The 20,359-nt window shown below is 45.0% G+C and overlaps 1 protein-coding gene across 3 annotated transcripts in view; it reads left to right on the top strand.

The window, feature by feature from the left end:
• LOC147899697 (exostosin family protein) overlaps positions 1 to 20,359 on the top strand; it is a 98,029-nt gene that overhangs the window by 26,418 nt on the left and 51,252 nt on the right. For 2 of the 3 annotated variants that reach the window (XM_087377935.1, XM_087377934.1), the window contains exons 4-7: positions 1,307 to 1,544; positions 1,744 to 1,968; positions 17,321 to 17,407; positions 18,146 to 18,280. In XM_087377935.1, the coding sequence (XP_087234061.1) occupies positions 1,307 to 1,544; positions 1,744 to 1,968; positions 17,321 to 17,407; positions 18,146 to 18,280 (685 nt within the window). The remainder of the gene's footprint in view (positions 1 to 1,306; positions 1,545 to 1,743; positions 1,969 to 17,320; positions 17,408 to 18,145; positions 18,281 to 20,359) is intronic. The other variant, XM_087377936.1, reaches the window with a different exon arrangement.

Genomic DNA, 20,359 nt, shown 5'->3' with positions numbered 1-20,359 from the left:
AGGCTCTCAATGTTGTGCATCTCAATTTTTTCTTAGAATGATTTTTTCAGAAGGCTCTCCATTTCTCTTGTCATCATCAGTTTTTTGTCTCGGAAGCTGCTGCTCGTGACTCTTTGTGTGGCTGCTAGTCTCCCTCTGTAGTACCAACCCATATATCTTAGCTAGAGTGTGGCCTAAGAGTGTGGTAGTTCTGAATGTCCATGGGATCACTTGCCTTGTATATCGGTACTATGGTGGTGGTGCTTCAGGTAGGCGGGAAGCCATGGCATACGGCATGGTTGAACAACTATGCTAGAGTCAGGGTCAAGATCTCCTGTCCATGTGCAAAGTGCTCAGTGCGTAGTCCCTCATGACCTGGTGATCTCTAGTTAAGAAGCCAGAGAAGGGCAGCTTGTACATTCTGCGCAGTAAACAAGTGGCACGTAGTGGGTCTGGGCATAGAGGACATATTAGGTGGTGCTTGACTTGGGACATCGTATAGAGAGCATGCATATGTATGCTAGACTGTTGGATCTATGATGGGGATGGGCTACTTGCCCTCCAACAAGAGCCCTGTGTATGAGGAAAGTCCGCTTCTTATGCCGTGTCACTCAGCGTGAAATCCGCTGAGCTTTGGTGAAGTCAAATGTCCCAATGCTCGCTCATGTCAAAGCTGGGCTTTCATCTCTCTGCACTCATTGTCGAACCAGGGGTTTTGGGGCATCTTCCCCTTAGGGACATGTGAAGATTGTGTTGTGGGAAAGGATCTGGTGGCAACATCCCGTATCACTGAGACAAGGGTATTTGATGCATGTGCAAGATCCATCCCCTCTCCACGTAATACTAGAAGCTCAGAAGCCAGGTGGCTCACGTACACCGGGCCAGGGTCGGACCAAAGGGTACCACTGCAGTTTCACACTGTTATTCTCAGCCCCCCTTGTGTCCTCATCTCTTGGGTCTGACACCATCATGTGCTGTCCATCTCTCCCTCTTCTCTTTCTTCCCTTTCCTCCCATTCTGCTCTCTCTGTGATAATCACCTTACCATCTCTGTAGATAGCCCATTTACCTGCATCCCTTGCTGCCATGACACGCACCATTCCCTCTCTCCGGTGTGAGAGAGAGAGAGAGAGAGAGAGAGAGAGATTAAAATCTGCGGAAGACATTAAATCCCCAAAATGTAAGTGCATGAAGCATCTCAAAACCTATTATAATCCATAACAATTTGTAATGCTAACAGAATATGGCTATCATAACATCCGTTTAAGACTGAAAGTCTTTAGGATTAGATTGAATTCCCTGATAAGTGCTTGTGGTGTTTGTGGTAGAGGTATCATTGTGGACTGGACAAAACCGGATTGGGATAACATTTTCACAAATGATAGCAAAAGGTACGGCTGGTGCAATGTTGATCCTACTGATGGCTACAACAAAAAGTCAACTTTCAAAGAGCAATGTGACTGCAAATATGACTGTACTTGGGGAAGGTTTTGTGAGACTTCAACCCAATGCGTTTGTATCAACCAATGTTCTGGAAACGGGGTTTGTAGGGGCGGTTTTTGCCAGGTTTTTAAGAGATCTTTTATCTTTGTATATTACTGATGAAGTTATTGCGTCATGTTCCTGAAATTGTTGTGTCATGCATTAGGATCATACAAGGCAACAGAAATGGTGCGCTCAGATTGTGGTTTTTGGTTTGAATGTCATTTACGCAACTTACATTTTTTCAGTTGACATGTCAATAAGCTATGCACATCTCTTGCAGTGTAAAGAAGGGTGGTATGGCATCGACTGTAGCATTCCATCCTCACAAATAACTCCATTGAACTGGCCAAAATGGCTTAGGCCAGGAACAATGAGTATTCCAGAAGGTGAAAAATCTTCTAAGGGGAAAGATTATATACAAAACATGAAAGCCATTGTGCAGAAGAAACGTCCACTGATCTATGTCTATGATCTGCCTCCAGAGTTCAATAGCCATCTGCTTGAGGTAAATTGAGGGTAACTTCTTTTATAGGGAGGTTTATAAGACTTAGCTTATTTCTTTTTTATTATCTCCATTGTGTGGTAAGTCCTATTAAAATTGCATCAAAGAATGCCAAAACAAGATCCCATTGACATGAGTGCTTCTATCTTTTGTGTCATTATACGCGATTTTACTAAGTGGATACACGAATGTGGAGTTCTTGCTCAGAGAGTGTTAGAAAGCTGCAGTTCTACTGCTAAGAATGTTTTCATCTAGAAAGGAAATGCTCGGTCATCATTTATCGAAGGAGGTGTCCTATCTGAGGAGGGCAAAGCAGGCCATGTGGCTGAACTTTGAGGTTTACCAACACTCAAGACCCCATTGCTATTAATATGTGTACGAGTACACTCAAAACAAGCATAGATCTACTGAATATGAACAGCAATATAGGACAGCCAAAATTAGCAAGTATTTATTACTCCAAAAACTAGATCAAATTGTTACAATACACGCACCCACAATGACCACAGGCGTACAGCAATGTGCTGCAGTGTCGAGCTCCAAATTTGAGCACCATGCTGCTCAAAAATCTGTTCCTCAATCTCCTTCTGCTGCATGCTGCTCAGTGGTCTTGACTGCCTTTGTGAGAGAGGGGCTGCCTCCCCAACCAGTGCCCTCCCTTTTCTTTCCCCCTCTTTGCTGGGATGACCTGATGATTAGAGTGGGGATATGGCTGACAAGTCTGCTTCACTGACCTCTCCTTTGTCCTGGCAATCCCAGACAGGCCTATATATGCCCTATCCAGTCCCTCATTTGCCCCTTTGCTGAGCTTTTCAACAACCCCAGTCTGGGCTTTAACTTGCCACTAGGCTGCTCAGATCCATGCCCAATCAGCCTGTACTGCTAGAGCCATGTCTGCAAACCCATCCAGCCATGTATGATGGACATTTCTTGCTGCCCACGTGGCATGTTTACTGCTTCCCATGTTGCAGTCTTTGCAGATGTTAGTCCCTTATATGTGGATTCTATGCAACATTTCAATGCACACAGCATCCAGTACATTTTATAACCTTTTAGAAACCCTGGAACTGCTAGCATTTATCTCTGAAACTGAGCTCTCAATGAGCTCCACTTAGGTATGACTCTGAATCCACCAAGGTATTCTGTATTACTATTTTACATGTTACACAACACTATTTTCCACCATCATGCCCATGCACCACCTTGGAAAATCCTGCATGTCAGCTACCTCTGTTAGCATTCATTGCCGCAGAGCACATGAAATTGGTGTTTCCGAATGCCTCTGCCACAAGAATGCCCCCACCATCTGATTGTTCATGCTCCTACTGAACAAACATTGTGACCAAAGCATGCTATTGAATTTAACATCTATGCACAAAGAGAAAACACACCATTTTTTTATGTTGTTATAACAAGCCAAATACATCCCTACAGTACTATTAGATTCGCAACACTATGAATCTTTAAGCTCACACACCCATCGGTGTTGCTGACTATCACATACACTGTTTTTAGAGTGGCCTTGCATATCGTCATACTCTCTGATGTAGACGGTCTCATTCTCATGTAAACGGCCTTGTTCTAAGTAAAATCTGAGCAACCTTCTTTATCCATCACCTTCACAAAGGAATCAGATTTTCTGACTACAGCTGAACATCGGGCTTAACCTCTACTCTCTTCTGCAATCTCCCGTTTCTCATGTCAATCAAATGGTTCTGAATCTTTTAAATTCAATGTTGGATGCTCCCATCCAACTTGACTCACCAAAATTAGGGATTGACATATGGGACTCTATTGTCACGCTATGAGAATTACTTCAAAGAGAATTCTATTGCATAACACATTGCAAGCAACCTAACTCGTCATTGATTCGGAGTTGCCTACCTTTCTTCAAGAAAATGCCTTTCTCCTTTGTCGTCGATGTAGATATTTGATGTTAGCCTTTTGTGTTCTGATGCTATTTTAGAATAATGGGGACTCATGTCTTGCTCGTGACTGCGCATTGTAGGACTTAACCTAGGTTCACCAACGCTCAAGATCCCATTGCTAGTGATGTGTGCATAATTAAACTCAAAACAAGTGTATAGATCTAAAGAGTATGAACAGCAAATGTAGCCTGTAGGACAGCCAAAAGTACCGAGTATTTAGTGCACCAAAAAGAAGCTCAAACTGTACATATATGCAACCACAAATGAGCACACACCTACAACAAATTGGTGCAGTGTGTGGCACCAAATGTAAGCAGTATGTTGCTCAGAAATCCACCCTTTACCCTACTCCTATTGTGCTACACTTCAGTGAGATTTAGTGGCTGTGTGTATTGTATCTTCTTACAGTGTGCAAGGACTCTGAAAATATTAATAGGGAAGACCCATATCGGAAAGAATACGGAACATACATACCAGGAATAGATTTCATATATAGTGTATTCTCATTCCGATTAGCAGGACATCTTTCATCGAATCTGTATGAAGATAACAGAAGTGCATTGGAAGTTTATAAACTGCGTCATTTCTGAGATACCGAATAAAGAACAGAAACAATAGATTTCAGTAAAACAAGAACTATGCGTCTAATTCAGAATAGTCAGAACTGGCCTTACCTGTCTCAGATACAATATTTCTCTCTTGGACATCAAATCCGACAATGGTACTTATCCTTTAGAGAACTTCTCATACCATGACAATGAGATGATGATTCAAAATGCATATGAGAACCCAAGAGATAACCTGACAAGTGGTGTCTCTTCGTATCTGAAACTATTAAAGGATATACTTACGGATTATTATCTAAATACTGGACGCATATTTTATGTATGTATCATTGACACACGTGGTGGGTAGGAATTTGGGAAAAATCCCTGATGTGAACCCACCACTTAGTGCTCAAGTAATAGTCTTATGGAAACTAGTAAGCCCTCTTCATGGCGCAGCATCTAATCAATCCGAGACCATAACTATCTGATGTGGAACAGAAGGCTTATTGCTGATCATCCATGAGAGCTTGAGAACCCGAAGCCTCTCAACTTGAGCCGAATCTGTCTCTGATAGATCTGGCCCCAACAAGGGCTGCCATACATACCTGCAGTCGAACCAGAGAGTCGAAGAGGAGAGATTTGGTCTGAGGGTCCTGGAAGTGAGAGTGACAACATTGTTGCTCGAGTTTGGCCAGTACATTGTAACAACCTCTGCTCAGTCGAGCCTGTAGTTCTGGTCGCATCGTAAAGATCAGGCCTGAAAACAGGACCCCTAGTATGTGTATGATGTAACTACCTCCATTAAAAACCCATCCAAGGTGAAGTGCTGTCTGTGAATGGCTGCATGGGATGTGTTGAAGATCATGACCTTAGTTACCAAGGTTTACCTTCAAGTCATGTATCTCACAGAAAGTATGTAGTGCATCTAGGTGGCGTTGGAGCCCCTTTGCTAAGGAAGATAGCAGCACATCATTGTGTATAGTAGTATTTGGAGCAACAAATCCGGAGACGAAGGTCTCAAGCTCATCTATGTAAAGTCCGAACAAGGTCGGTGATTAAAGACAACCTTGTATGACCCCAGTGGTACTCATGATCTCCTTTGTTCATCCTGCCAGTCTGAATCCTCCTTGAGACTCTCTCATATGGTGCCATGACTGCCCAGATGATATCGTGAGCGTATCCCAGCTCCTGTAAGCATTTGATGAGTCGGGCTTTCAGCAATATGTCAAAAGCCTTGCGGAAATCCACAAAGCAACAATACACCCTCTGTCTCCTTGCCTTGGCCTCCTCGATGACTCCCTTGAGTGTGAGTATATGGTCCATGGTCCTGTGATCTACCCGGAAGCCTGCCTTCCCCATGTCTTTGAACCCCTGAAGCTTTGTGACGACTTGGCTAAGCTTTGCATCAAGTATTGATGCATAGATCTTGGGACATAACATGCCCAATCATAATGGTCCTGTAGTTTTCGGGGTTCATGAAATCTCTTGCCTTGTGTATGGGTGTAATGGTGTTAATGGTCCAAGTGTGTGGGAAGCTTGTGCAAACTACTTCATTGAAGAGCCTTGCGAGGCCAATGTGTCTATGCCGTATGCAATATATTCAGCGTGCAGGCCCTCATGATCTTTTGCTCGGCCATTGTGAAGCTTTCGGGCTGTGTGCTTGACACTGTCGCTTGTGAAGAGCGTGCATGAAGTGGGGCATGGTACATGTGGTAAGTTAGGTGTTAGTTGGTCAGGGACATTGTACAATGCGTGTGCGTAGGAGTGCTAGGTTTGTTGGAAAGGTCACCTCCCCATCTAAAAGCCCCCAAATGAGGAGAGGGTGGGGGAGGAAGACCTAGGGCAGGATATGCCCAAAGAAGAGAGAAAGAGGGGGCTGCCACATGGGCAGCACCTCACAAGAGATGAAGGCTGCAACAGGTGGCGCCAGTGTCAATGCAGATGGCGGGGCATCCAAGGGATGGAGTGGGCCTGCAAGAGGGCAGATCTGGAGCAGCAGGTACAAAGAGAATCCTGGGCCAGAGGTGCCTGAGATGAGAAGGGCTATGAGCTGATCAAAGGCCTGCAGGAGTGCCTGGGAGCAGCACAAACAATGGGCCAGGACCCAGGTGTTGCAGGGAAGGGAGGGGCTGCAGTGGGCAACAGCTTGCCCTTATATAGGGCCAGGAGGGCTGGTCGGCCACACAGGCTAGCCCACAGCCCCATACATGGGGGTGAGTGGAGGGAGTTGGCACACACTACAAGGGGGGCTGGGCCCCCACTTAAATGAACAGGGCACACAGCCCAAGAGGAGCTGCCCACAGCCCAAAATATAGGGCTGGTGGGGGTGGGTTTCTGGAGGCAGCAAAGTCAGCCAGGAGGCCTGATTCAGTTGGCTATTTTGCCAGGCCTTGGGGCCTATAAAAGGGGAGGCTAGTAGTCTCATAACTCATCCAGCAGGCCAGCAAGATTGGGAGCAGCAGGAGCAGCTGTACACACACCCTCAAGCCTACATCTAGGAGGCAGAGGGGTCTAGGAGTTAGTGCAGACTGAGCTCATCAAGGGCTGGACCTTGGCTGTCTTCTAGAGCAGTAAGGAGCCGACATCTTTGGACGAAGAGTCTACATATGCTCGAGGTGGAGCACTTGGGCTTAGTGTCCGCATTTCAATGTGTGTGAGAGAGAGATATGAATGTATTAATGTCCTCGTGAGACCCTTCAGGATCTATGGGACAATGTTCACTATCAACAAGTAGTGATTGTTTACATCCATTGAAAGAAAATATCATAAAATAAAAGCATAAATGTGCTATGCAGTGAGTACTTGTTGTGCTAGCCTGTGTGCTAGACCAAGTACTTTGTTGTGATGTTCTAAAATTTCCTTTTTGTAGTTGCCTAGCGCTTTGGCTGGCCACTCCAGTAGGGATTTCAGGTTGCTTCTATTGCCCCTATAATATTCTCTGATTTGGGCATATGCTCGACATGTTAGGAGTACATGTTGCTCATTTTCTACTTCTCCTGCGGGGCAGATTTTACATACTCTTTCCTCTCTTGGTACCCTGGGTCTTGCCCATCTTCCCCTCTCCACCTCGAGATCATATGAGCTGGTTCTAATTTCAATGTGAGAGAGAGAGAGATGTGAATGTATTAACATCCTCGTGAGACCCTTCAGGATCTATGGGACAATGATCACTATCAACAAGTAGTGATTGTTTACATCCATTGAAAGAAAATATCATAAAATAAAAGCATAAATGTGCTATGCAGTGAGTACTTGTTGTGCTAGCCTGTGTGCTAGACCAAGTACTTTGTTGTGATATTCTAAAATTTCCTTTATGTAGTTGCCTAGCTCTTTGGCTGGCCACTCCAGTAGGGATTTCAGGTTGCTTCTATTGCCCCTATAACATTCTCTGATTTGTGCATATGCTCGACATGTTAGGAGTATATGTTGCTCATTTTCTACTTCTCATGCTGGGCAGATTTTACATACTCTTTCCTCTCTTGGTACCCTGGGTCTTGCCCATCTTCCCCTCTCCACCTCGAGATCATGTGAGCTGGTTCTGATTTTGCAGATTAAATGTCTTTTGAATATTGATATGTCTTCCCCGAGGTATTTCTGCATTCCATAGCTGTCCATCGGATTGATTTCCTGCTTATAAAACTGCATTTTCGCCCCCGGTTCTTGCCATAGCTTCTGTAGCATTCTTTGCGTCACTAGCTCCCTGATTTCCCATGCATCTTCGGGGATATCAGCAGGGTTATACCCCATAATTCCATCCATTTCAGCCCCTCTTTGTGCCATCCAGTGCTTCGCGTAGCTTCCATTGCTTTGTGTGGTATCCTATTGGTGTTCATCTTTCCAACTTTGCTGAGGTATGCCATGAATTGGCACAATGCCTCTCCTTCAAGAGGTATCATACCTGTCTCAGCCAACAAGATGGGGTACGGTGTTTGTGCCTTCACCCCTAACTCCCCTATGAGAAATCGTTTATGCAAAGTCTCTATTCGGTTCCAGTAGGCCCTAGAGAGCCCAGGTGCCCAAGCTGGGCACCCGTAAAGGATCACTATTAGTACAAGCATGATATACAAAAAATTTCTCATTTCCTAGTTCCATAAGTGTGCCTTTCTGCACTTGTTTTGGAAGCTATATAAAGCTTTTAAACCTTCCAGGATTCTTCTTTCCACACATGCATTCCACTTGTAAGTGTCTGCAAATTCCAGCCCCAAATATTTGTATGCAGTGACACCGTCGAGAGGCTCCCCCTCAAAAGTGAGATCAACCTGTTTATTCCGAGTCCCAATCACCATCACTTTTGTCTTGGATATGTTGACTTGCATTCTTGAGTGTTTGCAGAATTTTCCCAACGTATCCAAATGTGTTTGCATCTCTTTCTTGCTTTTTGCGAAGAAGACTACATCATCTGCATAAATAAGCAATAAAAGGGCATAGCCTGCAATCTGGACACCTTCGCCGCTGTGTGTTCTCATCCACTCTTCCAATTCATCGACGAACAGACCAAAGAGAGTTGGTGAGAGGGGGCAGCCTTGCTTGACTCCTATGTCATTGCTTATGATGACTTTTCCTTCAGAGTATGAACCATCTACTAGTGGTTGCGCTAATTCAGCTAATACTCTCTCATATAACCTGTATGTGGCTTCTCTGATCTCCTGAGGGACTTCGAGCTTTTCCAGTCTTTCCCATAGCTTTTTGCGTGGAACTGTGTCAAATGCTTTCTTAAAGTTTACAAAGCAACAGTAGACTACTTCTTTCTTATTCTTGACCCCCTCCGTTGCAGCCCGTATGGCAACCAAGTGGTCTATTTTCGAATGTTTAGGATGAAACCCTGCTTGGGATGGTGCCCTGGCTCCTTGCTCTTCTGCCCATTTGCTGAGTTTTTGCCCAATTATTGTGCCATATAACTTGGCCATTAGGCTACTCACCATGATGGTGCGGTAGTTTTTGGCCACCTTGGTGTCCCCACTCTTATGGATTGGTACGATCCTGCTAAGCTGCCATTCCTTGGGAAAGCCTTCTTCTAAGGCTCGATTCATGAGTGTAGTGAGCATTTTCTTTGTCTTCTAACCCCCCCATTTCAGCATTTCAGCCACTAGCCGTTGTGTGTCTGGAGCCTTTCCATTTGCGAGCTTTCTTAGACCCTTTCCCACATCTTCCTTTGTTATGACATCATTTACAGCTTTGATGAAAAAGTTATTATTGACCTTCTCTTCTCCCTCTCTCTCATAGAGACCTTTGATGAAATCTATCACGTCTTCCCATGATGCTTTCCTCTCTTGGGGTATGCTGCCATGTAGCTTTTGGAAAAACTTTCTGGGATTTTGCTTAAACTCATCAAAGCTCTCAATTTGTTTGCTCTTGAGAAACTCTCTTTTTTTGTTTCTTACCAACTTTCTGTAGGCTCTAGCTTTGTCCTCCTTCTCGGTTGTGTCTGCTGTTGTCCATGCTTTTTTTGCTACTCTGCATTCCTGATCATACCAGTGGTTGCAGGGCATGCCTTTGCTCCTCCCCTTGCTTTTTGTAAAGCATTCATGAGCTGTTTTCTGCAGTAAGTTTGTCATGCATTCACTCATTTCTTGGCATGTGGAAGGTGTCTGACAACGTGCTATTTCTTCTTCTAGTTTCTGTTCATATGTGTGCCTTTTTATAATCCAATCTCAGCCTGGGTTGTGCAGGAATTTCCTGTTTTTTTACTATATGCTTTGTCCCTACAATGCCCATAGATATTGCTCTGTGATTGGAATCAATAGACTCCTCTTCAATCTTGAAGTGCTCAAGTATGTGTCTTTCATGCGGGTTCATGATCACATAATCAACTACGCTCGACCCTTGAGGAGTTTTACATGTGTATCCCTCCGTTTCTTTGAAGTATGGGGTGCCATTGCAAATTTGCATTCCAAAGCATCCGCATAGGGCGAGGAGTTGCCTTCCCATTTGGGCGATTTCCCCATCATCTTTGGATGTGCTTTTCCAGCCTTTTCTTTCTGCATTGTCCTCTTCCATTTCCTCCATCCGAATGGGATCTTTCCCTTCCACTGTAACGATCCCTTGTAATGATCTTGTCCTTGCGTTGAAGTCTCCGGCGAGGATGATTACATGATCTTTAGAGAACTGAGCTATGTCTTCTCCCAAGTGCATAAGAGGGTCCTCTCAGGATAGATGGCTGTTTTGTTTGTATATGGGTGATTGCAGGGGTGCAAAATAGCACATTGCCAACCTTATATTTCCCTCTTTTGCTACTATCTCTAACCACATATATTGTTTATGTGGATCCTTCTTTATCACTCTCGCTGATTTCTGCCATGTCACACTAATGTAACATGCAATCCCTCCAAAACCTCTCCCCCCCATGTGTGTTTTTGCATTCCACATTGATGTCTTCAAGAACCCCTTGATTTCTGGGGATTCATTTCCCTCATGCTCCCATGTTTCCGACACACTGAGTATGTCTGTCTCCAACACTTCATCTTCTAATGCAATGACCTTGTCTAGATTCCATCCTTCCACATTCCATATTTTGATTCTGAGGGTCTCGTATCCCTATTTATCCTTTTGTTTCTCTCTCCCTTTTGTTTTCAAGAGAGAGAGAGAGAGGGAGAGAGAGAGGGAGGGAGATGTATTAATGTCCGCGGAAGGCCTCTCGGGCCTATGGAACAAAGTGCATAGAAAGAAAAACTCATGCAAGCCTCAATGAGCTAGAGCAAAGGGTGCGCTAGGGCCCTTCTTGAGTACTAATCTATACTGATCTAATGAGCTCAAGAGTTGAAGCAAAATCAAAACCAACTACAGATTGAACCAAACTGAGAGCTGGGACTCAGAAACCAAAGCCCGACATTGTGGTGGCTCTCCTGTGAGCTATGAAGATACAGAATGAAGCAAACTAAGAGCTGGGACTCAGAAACCAAAGCCCGAGACCATGGTGGCTCTCCGGTGAGCTATGAAGATATCTCGGATCTTCGTTTGTCGAGCTGTCTCATGATGTGGCGAGGGGCACGGTCTCGGGTTCTCTGAACTCGTCGAGCAATGTCCAAAGTGGCCCCTCGTCTCTGTCGAACTCCCTTGAGGAAAGCTTTGATAGGCCGGCGGACCTCAATAGAGTGTGCTTTGGTCGCTCTCCGGCTAGCACGTGGTCTCTGCGTCCCTCTATCGATGACACCATGTCCGCTCTTGCTGTTGATCTAGGTTGCTCTCATGTCAGCTAGCTTCTCGTCCTGTACTCCGGTGTGTCCTGGAATTGACTCAAATGCATAGAAGTCTATGATGCGTCGTTGTGCTCTGTTAGCCTCTGTCTCCTGTGGCCTGCTCGCCTCCTACTACTCTGTGATCTGTCGTTGGCTCTTTCCACGGCTTCCGCAAGAAGAGCAGGGTATTCTCAGTATGCAGGGTTCCGAGGCTTTTTGTCACCTATAGATATATCGGTGTTTTCGTTTGTAGTATAAGTGTAGCTTAGGACCTTGGGTCGTATTCCGTTGAGAGACGTAGGCTTAAGAGTGGTAAGCAAACATAGTGCATGCATGTGTGAAAAGGACTTGCATCATCATGATTGGGGTAATGAAGGCTTTCATCTTCATTGGGAGTTAAAGGGTTTAGGAGGAGTTTGAGGGTTAGAGGGAGTTTCAGGGTTTAGAAGGAGGTTCCAAGGTTTAGAAGGAGTACTAGGGTTTAGAAGAGTTTCAGGGTTCAGAAGGAGGATCCAAGGTTCAAGGTAGAGCATATGGCGGAGAACTCGTCTTTCTCGTAGATCATGGAAGTCAAGGGTTGAGGGACTAAGGGTTTAGGGGGAGCATAGGAGTGGGAGAGGAAGAAGGTGTAAGAGCAGAAGGGAGGAGGAGGAGGGAGAAGAAGGAAGGAGGAGAGGGAGGAGGAGCAGCGAGGAGGTTGAGGATGGAGAAGGGAGGAGGAGGAGGAGGGAGGAGAGGGAGAGGATGGGTTGCAAGGTTGGAGGAGAGGGGAGGAGGAGTAGCAGGTTAGAACATGCTTTTGGACGCGGAGTGTAAGGAAGCATGGACACTTGGAGACACTTGCTTGGAATACCAAAGTAGAACTCAACACAATGTCCCAAAGAGTGTGGGCTTCATTCCATTATGGGGTATTTATACAAGTTGGAGAGCTTCTCTCTTTGCATGTAGGAATTGTAAGAGATTATCTCTCTAAATGTAGAACTTGCATGTAGGAGTTGCATGTAGAACATGCATGTAGGAGTTGCATGTTGCATGTAGAACATGCATGTAGTAGTTGCATGTCATGCATGTAGGAGCTGCATGTTGCATGTAGGACTTGCATATAGAACATGCATGTAGTAGTTGCATCCTATATGTAGGACTGCATGTAGAACATGCATGTAGGAGTTGCATGTTGCATGTAGGAATCGTGTGTAGAACATGCAAGCTGGATTCCTAAGAGGGATTATTCCTAGCCTTATGCAAGTACAAGTGGAGCTTTGCTGCTACTCTACACACACATTCTGTGCTACCTAAGTCCATGTTGGCACAAAGACAACAGTTGTAGTAGTGTCTCCTTGTGACGGCGCATCTCCATCAGATAGAGCCCCAATGCAGATCTGATCATGGAAGTGGATCAGTCGTCAGAGTGAACCGAAGCCACTCCCCTCCAAGTAGAGATTGACGGGAGGTCCCCCAGAGTGATCTGTGTCTCTCCTCGATGTCTGAATTAGCATCACAACATGGGAAAGGAGAGTAGATACTCAGGTTTGGCACACCTACACCCGCTCATTATATGACATCTCCAATCAGCCCACTCCTAATCTTTTGCACATACCTCGACCCACCTCTTTCACTCTATTCACTAACGGGGGTGTCAAGGATGCAATAATGAAGCTTCACAATGGCCGAGCGAAAGATCATGAGGGTTTATGCATCGAGTTTGTTGCATACGGGTTTGATATCCTCGACCCTATAGTAGCAAAGCTGTTCAATGAAGCAGTTTGCCTTGGTTTCCCATGCACATGGACCCTCAATACCTATTCACAAGGTAGGGGATCCCATGAGTCCAAAAAACTATAGGACCATCCTCACAGATTACCTAGTTGACCTCGTGCGACAGGAGGGGAGAAAACAGAGCATCCATACTGTACTGGAAGGAAGGGAGTCTATCCATGTGGAGGCCTAGTATCTCAAACCATCTCTCAGTGTGTGCATACTAGCATCTCTGGTCCCCCCTGCTGAAAGCGCCATAGATGAGGACAAAGCTAGCCAAGGTAGTCTGCTGCGCCCAGAAGTGTAATCCCTGTACTCCTTGACTCCGTGCAAATACGTGATGACTTGAAATGCAGCATCTAGCTGTAATGGGGATGATCCAAACTCAGCCTAAATGATCTGGTGAGGAATGGACAGCTTACCGCGAATCATCCGCGATAGCATGAGAACTTGTAGCCACTCCACACGAGCCTACTCTATATCCGATAAGTCTGGCTCCCATACATCCCCGTTGGGCGGACCATGGAGTCAAAAAGCAGCCCCTTGGTCCGTGGATCCTGAAAGTGCGAGCAGAAGCACTGTCTCTCTAGTGTGGCCAATGAAGCGTATCCTCTATCCAGGCGGGCTTGCATCGCGGGTCTCATAGTGAAGATGGGTCTGGAGAAGACAACCCCCAGATACATGTATGATGAAACTATCTCATCAGATGACCCATCAAACGTGAACTGCTTTTGGTGCATGACGGCTTGAGATGTATTGAATATCACAACCTTGGTTTTACCAAGGTTGACCAGGAGACTCACAAAAAGACTATAGTGTGTCAAGGTGTCTCTGGAGCCCCTCCATTGAGGGAGACAAAAGTGCCATGTCATCTGCATACAACAATATCCTGACCTTTACTAAAACTAACTTGATTAAGTAGAACTTGAGAGACATAGATTCTATCTAGTCTAGCCTCCCTCCTACTTACATGTGTTTGACTATTGCACCAAGTGAAAGCGCCTTTGACACTAGAATCCACAAGGCATAGAGACTCTTTGAAATCTTCCTAGGATGAGTGCTCACCTCCTTTGATGACTGTCCTTTCCCAAGCCTTCTAGCAGCCTTAACCTTAGCTAACTCCGTTGCCTTATTCTTCAGTTGAGCTCGTGTGAGTTCCTCAACTATCCATACCTTAGTCCCTTTCAGCTTGTATCATTGGCGGAGAAGCTTAATTTGTAAATCTCATGATGTGAGTGTAATGTTAACATGTACTTTGCAGCGTCGGAGATTACTTGCTCCATCATCATCATCATCATCATCAACCGTCCATTCAATGCTAGGCATGGCTGCTTGACATGTGCTAAGGTTATGCTAAAGGAGTCCTCTTTGTAGAAGGCCTCAGGGAGTCTTCCTATTCTAATCTTTAGTGCATTGTCATTCTTGGCTTTGTGTTCCTTGATCTCTTCTTGAATATTGGTTTATTTGCCTTTGTATCAAACTCCACCGTAACTGTAGAGACTAGCTAAGGAGCAAGGAGAGAAGCTTTGCAAGCTTTCATTACCTCATCTATTATTGCCTACTTTGACGACCAATCTTCAAACCTCCTCGGTAGAATAAGTGCGCATATGGAGATGGTGTCCTAGCTATAACTGCAGCATATTGAGTCCTGTTGGCTGGAGTTTCTATGATAGAGGGGGATTTCGAAGAGATGCTAGGCCACTCTATGTTTGCCATATTTGAAGAACACCAGGCTGAGAGAGAGAGAGAGAGAGATTAACGTCTACGGGAGGCCTCACGGGCCTATGGAACAAAGTACACAAAAAGCGAACTCATACAAGCCTCAGTGGGCTGAAGCAAAGAGTATGCTAGGACCCTTGCTGAGTACTAATCTATGCTAACAAAATCATAATCATAGAAAAAGTCAACCACAACTGCATAGTGGGCCAGATCAATCAATCTATCCAGGGGTTGGGATGAAACCGAAGCCTAGTACAGTGATGGCTCTCTGGTGGGCTGCGAAGATGTCTCGTAGCTGTGCCTGTCGAGTTGTCTCGCGCTGTGGTGTGAGACTCGGTCTCCTCCCTCTCTGGACTCTCTGGGCTATGTCTAGAGTGACCCCTCGTCTATGTCGGTCTCCCCTGAGGAAAGTTGTGATAGGTCGGACCTCAATAGAGTGTACTCTTGGGGCTCTCTGTCGCGCATGTGGTCTCGCGCATGTGGTCTCTGCGTCCCTCTCTCGATGGTACTGTGCCGGCTGCTCATCTAGACTGCTCTCATATCGACTAGCTCCTCCTCCTCCACTCCATCGTGTTCGGGGGCTGACTCAAATGTATAGAAGTTTGTGATGTGTCGCTGTGCCCGATCACCCTCCATGTTCTATAGTGGTCTGGCCATCCCCTGCTACTCTCTGATCTGTCGCAGAAGCGTCTCCCTGTGTCGACGCATCTCCATCAGATAAAGCCCCAATACAGACGTGGTCATGGAAATGGATCAGTCGTGACAAAGGACCGAATCAACTCCCCTCTAGGTAGAGACAGTGGTAGCGTCCTTGAATCTTGTAGTAGGTTGGGCAAACATAGAGAGAGAGAGAGTTGGGGGGGGGGGGAGGGATAGAGTACACATGCCAATGATAAAGTAGGGAGCATGTCATGTTTTTATATTTCATAATTTATAAGTGCATTGTAATTCTGTCTGTTTGTTTGTCTCTCACTCTCTATTGAGGCCATCTTTCAGACAATGACATTCATCCACAGAATTTGGGACTTACCTCATTGGAGAATTTTGAGGTTGGCCCTAGAGTCATCCAGACGACGAGCAAAGAGTGGGACAGACACTTGGTATGCACGTATATCCGCATGGCTTGACATGCACGGTATTCAAATGGACAGACTTTGCCCCTTTCAGTACAACATGGATGTGTCTCGTGAGTTTATCCCATGATATGAGATCAATTGTATCATACAGTTAGATCTCCTCCAGCTCTATACATCTCAGACTTCGGGGGGGGATCAGGAGCTCCCCACTAAGACCCACTTCTACTCCGACCACTTCTTGAGGGTATTGGAGGAGGGATTCATCATCAAACCCTAGTATCTCGAGGATAGAGGAGTCTCACATGCACTGAGGATTGCCATTGGACAGATGCGGGTTTCATCGCATCAGCTGAGGATTGAGGCGAGGAGAGCCGCAAATACCCAAAGAGCAGTGATTTGTATGCTATGCATATTGGGGGCGGTTGAGACAGAGGAGCATTTCCTTTGTGCTTGCCTAGCCTACTATGAGATCCGGGGATGCTACCACTGTGTCTACCTGAAGACGAGCGGCTTCGGTCCACGAGGAAAGATGGGAAATGGCTAGTATACTGTGAAGGCATAGCAGCTATTAGAGAATTTAAATCTAAACCAAAAGACTCTAGTCTTAAACTGATGTATGGCCGATGATGCTTGATTATATTACTATGTAGGTACTCCAAATAAATAGAGTTTCTCTTACACTCTTTGGGAGCTGCCATGTGCCCTCCCCAAGCTGATGTACTAAGAGGGTTTTGTGCTTTCCTATAGACCTGTTGGTCTTCCATGGATGTTAATAGACTTTCTTTCTTTCTTTTTTTCTGAAAAATTGCATTACAAATGTCAAGGTCAATTGTCTTTTATTGGCTAGGCTTGTAATAAAGGCTGAAATTGGGCCAAGTTTGTGGTAGTTAGAACTAATGTGGCTAGGGGTTTTAGGCCCTAGAGGTTTAAAAGGAATATGATGGAGGGACTTGTACGAGTCCAGCTCTCACTCACCTAACTCATATTAGCTGCAACCTTACCGCTCTTATAATCTACTTAGAGTTCTCTGAATTGTAGTTGAATAACAAACTTTGCATAAAAATTTCCCCCCAAAATGATGCTCTGCAATCTCTGGCCATTTTGATAATTGTTTTCAAGTGTAATTGATGTGAGCTCCCTCTTTTGATTTGCAGGGCCGGCATTGGAAATATGAATGTGTGAATAGGATATATGACTACACTAATGCCACAGTGTGGACAGAGCAACTGTATGGAGCTGAGGTAATTCTTTGCCATCCAGGGAAGGGATGCTGTTGTTGCTATCTTTACATTTGTGAAGTTTAAAATTCATCGTTCATTAACATTATATTTTTATACATGTGCATTGTGGGCACATATGCGTTCCCCCCCACCCCACCCGCCCAAAAAAAGGAAAAAGAAACACACAAACACACACATGCATGCACCATGATATGGGAGTGAATAGCCAGGCCAAGTGCCTAGACTCAAGTAATTGTTATTGAGGAGCCAGTAACCAACTATCTTATAGCTTTCTATTAATGCTGACAAAATTTTAGATTTAATCGAGTCCCGTGTGATAGGTTCTTTTCTGAGTGTTTTTTGATACTCGCAACTGCAATCAGGCAATGTGATTAGAAATGGATTTATTGGTTACAACCTGATGAATACATACTCTCTTTGTACAATCTATGCTTGCACTTCAGGTTGACAGCAACAACATCCCAAAGTTCTAGAGGATAGACCCTGAAAATTCAGTTTTCATTTTCCAATTTTGCTATTGGATTCTATGGGTGGTCGTTTTATAAATTATATGCTGATGATTCCACATTTGCAAATGTGAATAGAAAGTATGCTGGTGAGGATGACAGCTATAACATAATCTGTACAAAAAAGGGATGACAGCTATCTATATGTCTTGCTAATGATAATGTATCATGACTAAAGCAAATATTTGTATTTTCCAAGTCTGAGGAAATATTTCCACTGTGGTTGCTACAGATCGCTTTATATGAGAGTTTGCTAGCAAGTTCACATCGCACAACTAATGGTGATGAAGCTGATTTCTTCTACGTGCCAGTTTTGGGTGCATGCCTTATCACACGTGCTGATGATGCTCCTCACCTCTCTATGAAGGTCTGTTCTTTCTATTGAATAATGCAATTCACTGCTTCTTGATGTAGCAATTTCGGTCTCTGGTTTGGATTTCAGGGACTTCAATTCAGCAGGGTGACATTCTTGTTTCATAAGTTTCTTTTGTACACTACTTATTCTTTTGTGTACCTTCAAACCACAACCCCAAACACCCCCCGCACCCCCCCCCCCCCCCCCCCCCCCCCTAAACACACACTTTTTTGGGTGAAAATTTTTGAGACTTTCTATTACAGAGTAGCTATCCCAAAATGGGATGTGCCAAGTACATCAGCAGAAGATCCTACTATATGACAAGTATACATCAGAGTCTATGTAATGAGTTTGCATATAATCAAAGAGAGATTGCTGCAAGGAGTGCCTGAAAAAGGAGAAAGTAGGATCACAAAAGACTCTTGATTTCTATCCTTCCAGAGAGTCTAGAGTGCCTAGTATCGAACCCAAATGAAAATTAGGTCAAACTCATGTTTGGGTGGGTGAGTCCCAAAAATCCAAAAAAACTTCTCAAAGGTAGCATTAAGAAATCTAGTTCTCGAACTTTGCCCGAGGAGAGCCAAGTAATCACGGGTGTGGGAGCAATGCCAAAAAAGATGAGGCACAGACTCCCACGGAGCCAAACCTCTGCAGCATACAGCTGGAGCAATATGTCTATGTGCCAAAAGTTGACCAGATGGAAGAACCTGCAGCAATACTCGCCACAAAAAAACCTACTGTCAAAGATAAATTTTAGAATAATCCTGAAGCCGATCTTCAATTCCTACGTTTGCGAAGTCGAACCAGTTGCATATCGGAATAATAATTACGGTCTACGGAATCGACACTTCCTCCTCGGGGGGGGGGGGGGGGGGGGGCTCTCCGTCCACGAGGGAAAATCCCGAGACGAGGTGGATGGATTAGGTGTGTTGATCAAGTTCTAGTGGCAGTACTGGCTGGAAATGCTGAAGCGTACGAGTACTAGTGTGCCATATAGAACGGTAATGCATGCCAAGACCATATTTTGCAGTAGCGAAAGGAAAAGAAAGGAGGGTCCCATCATCATGAATGAATCTGCAACCGAGTGGATCCCTTTAACAGTAAGGAAATACGACCGCCTAGGCTCTTGTAAAGTCAATGGAGGGGAAAATGCTCTTGACCAATGTATGCTCTCAGCTCTGAGAGAATTTCCGTGCAATGAATCCTGACCATGCCATTCCAAATGCGAGAGGATATGTTTCCAATCCATTAACATATTGGACAGCCTTTGATCTTGCCATCAATACAACCCAAAAGAAAGTCCCACCAAGTGGGCTGCCAATGTCCAAAAGCAGAGTGGTGAGTTGTAAGAGTAAGTGGCGCATCATGGCAGCCCAAGGTTGAGAATTCTGCATGAATTGCAGCATCATTTTCTCCTTATGCGCATGATTATGTACATGAATGTTAAGAATATTCAGACCCCCATGCATCTTTGGCGAACATAGATGTTGCACGGAACGCAATCTCAGCCTAGCTTTTGGTCGTGATATTTTGGTATTAGAGCGGATTATTGGAAAAGGGGGATTACAAATGAACGGATCACGAGAGGTCTTGGGCTGGTTGGGCGTATGTTTAAGCTCACGGGCCGAGGAGTAGATAACGGTACGGGAGCTATTGGGCGTCTGCTGGTCATCACATAGGCGTGGATGCAGGCTGGTCGATAAGTGGTGCATTGGGTTGTGCTGAATTCTAGCATATCGTTCGTGTTGTCTGGTTCATGCTATCCAGTAGTTCGTCAACGTTGGAGCTGCATTGGATATCAGAGTGGTGCATGTGCAAGTTTACGGGTGGTTACCTTCAGGGCTCCTTGGCATTGCGGGGGGCTAGCTATTGTTATATTTTGGTATCAGATGGAGCGCACGTCCTATTCAGCGGACGTAGTAACTGGGTGGCGGAACTTCGGTTAATACCAAAGATTGGAGTGTGAAACAGCTACGGCTCTGTGTTGAGGTCACAAAAGTATCCCGGAGGATCTTTAAGGAGTAGATGGCCATATGAGTACGTAGAGCTGGGCGTTGTGTTTGCTGCTATGACATGGTTACTTTGCATGTA

Source organism: Dipteris shenzhenensis, chromosome 8 (genome assembly GCF_047967505.1).
Source record: "Dipteris shenzhenensis isolate YYH24624 ecotype China chromosome 8, Dip_SZ_1.0, whole genome shotgun sequence".
In the NCBI taxonomy this organism is placed as follows: domain Eukaryota; kingdom Viridiplantae; phylum Streptophyta; class Polypodiopsida; order Gleicheniales; family Dipteridaceae; genus Dipteris; species Dipteris shenzhenensis.
Note: the sequence above shows the minus strand (reverse complement) of the source record. Positions and strands in the feature narration are given on the sequence as shown.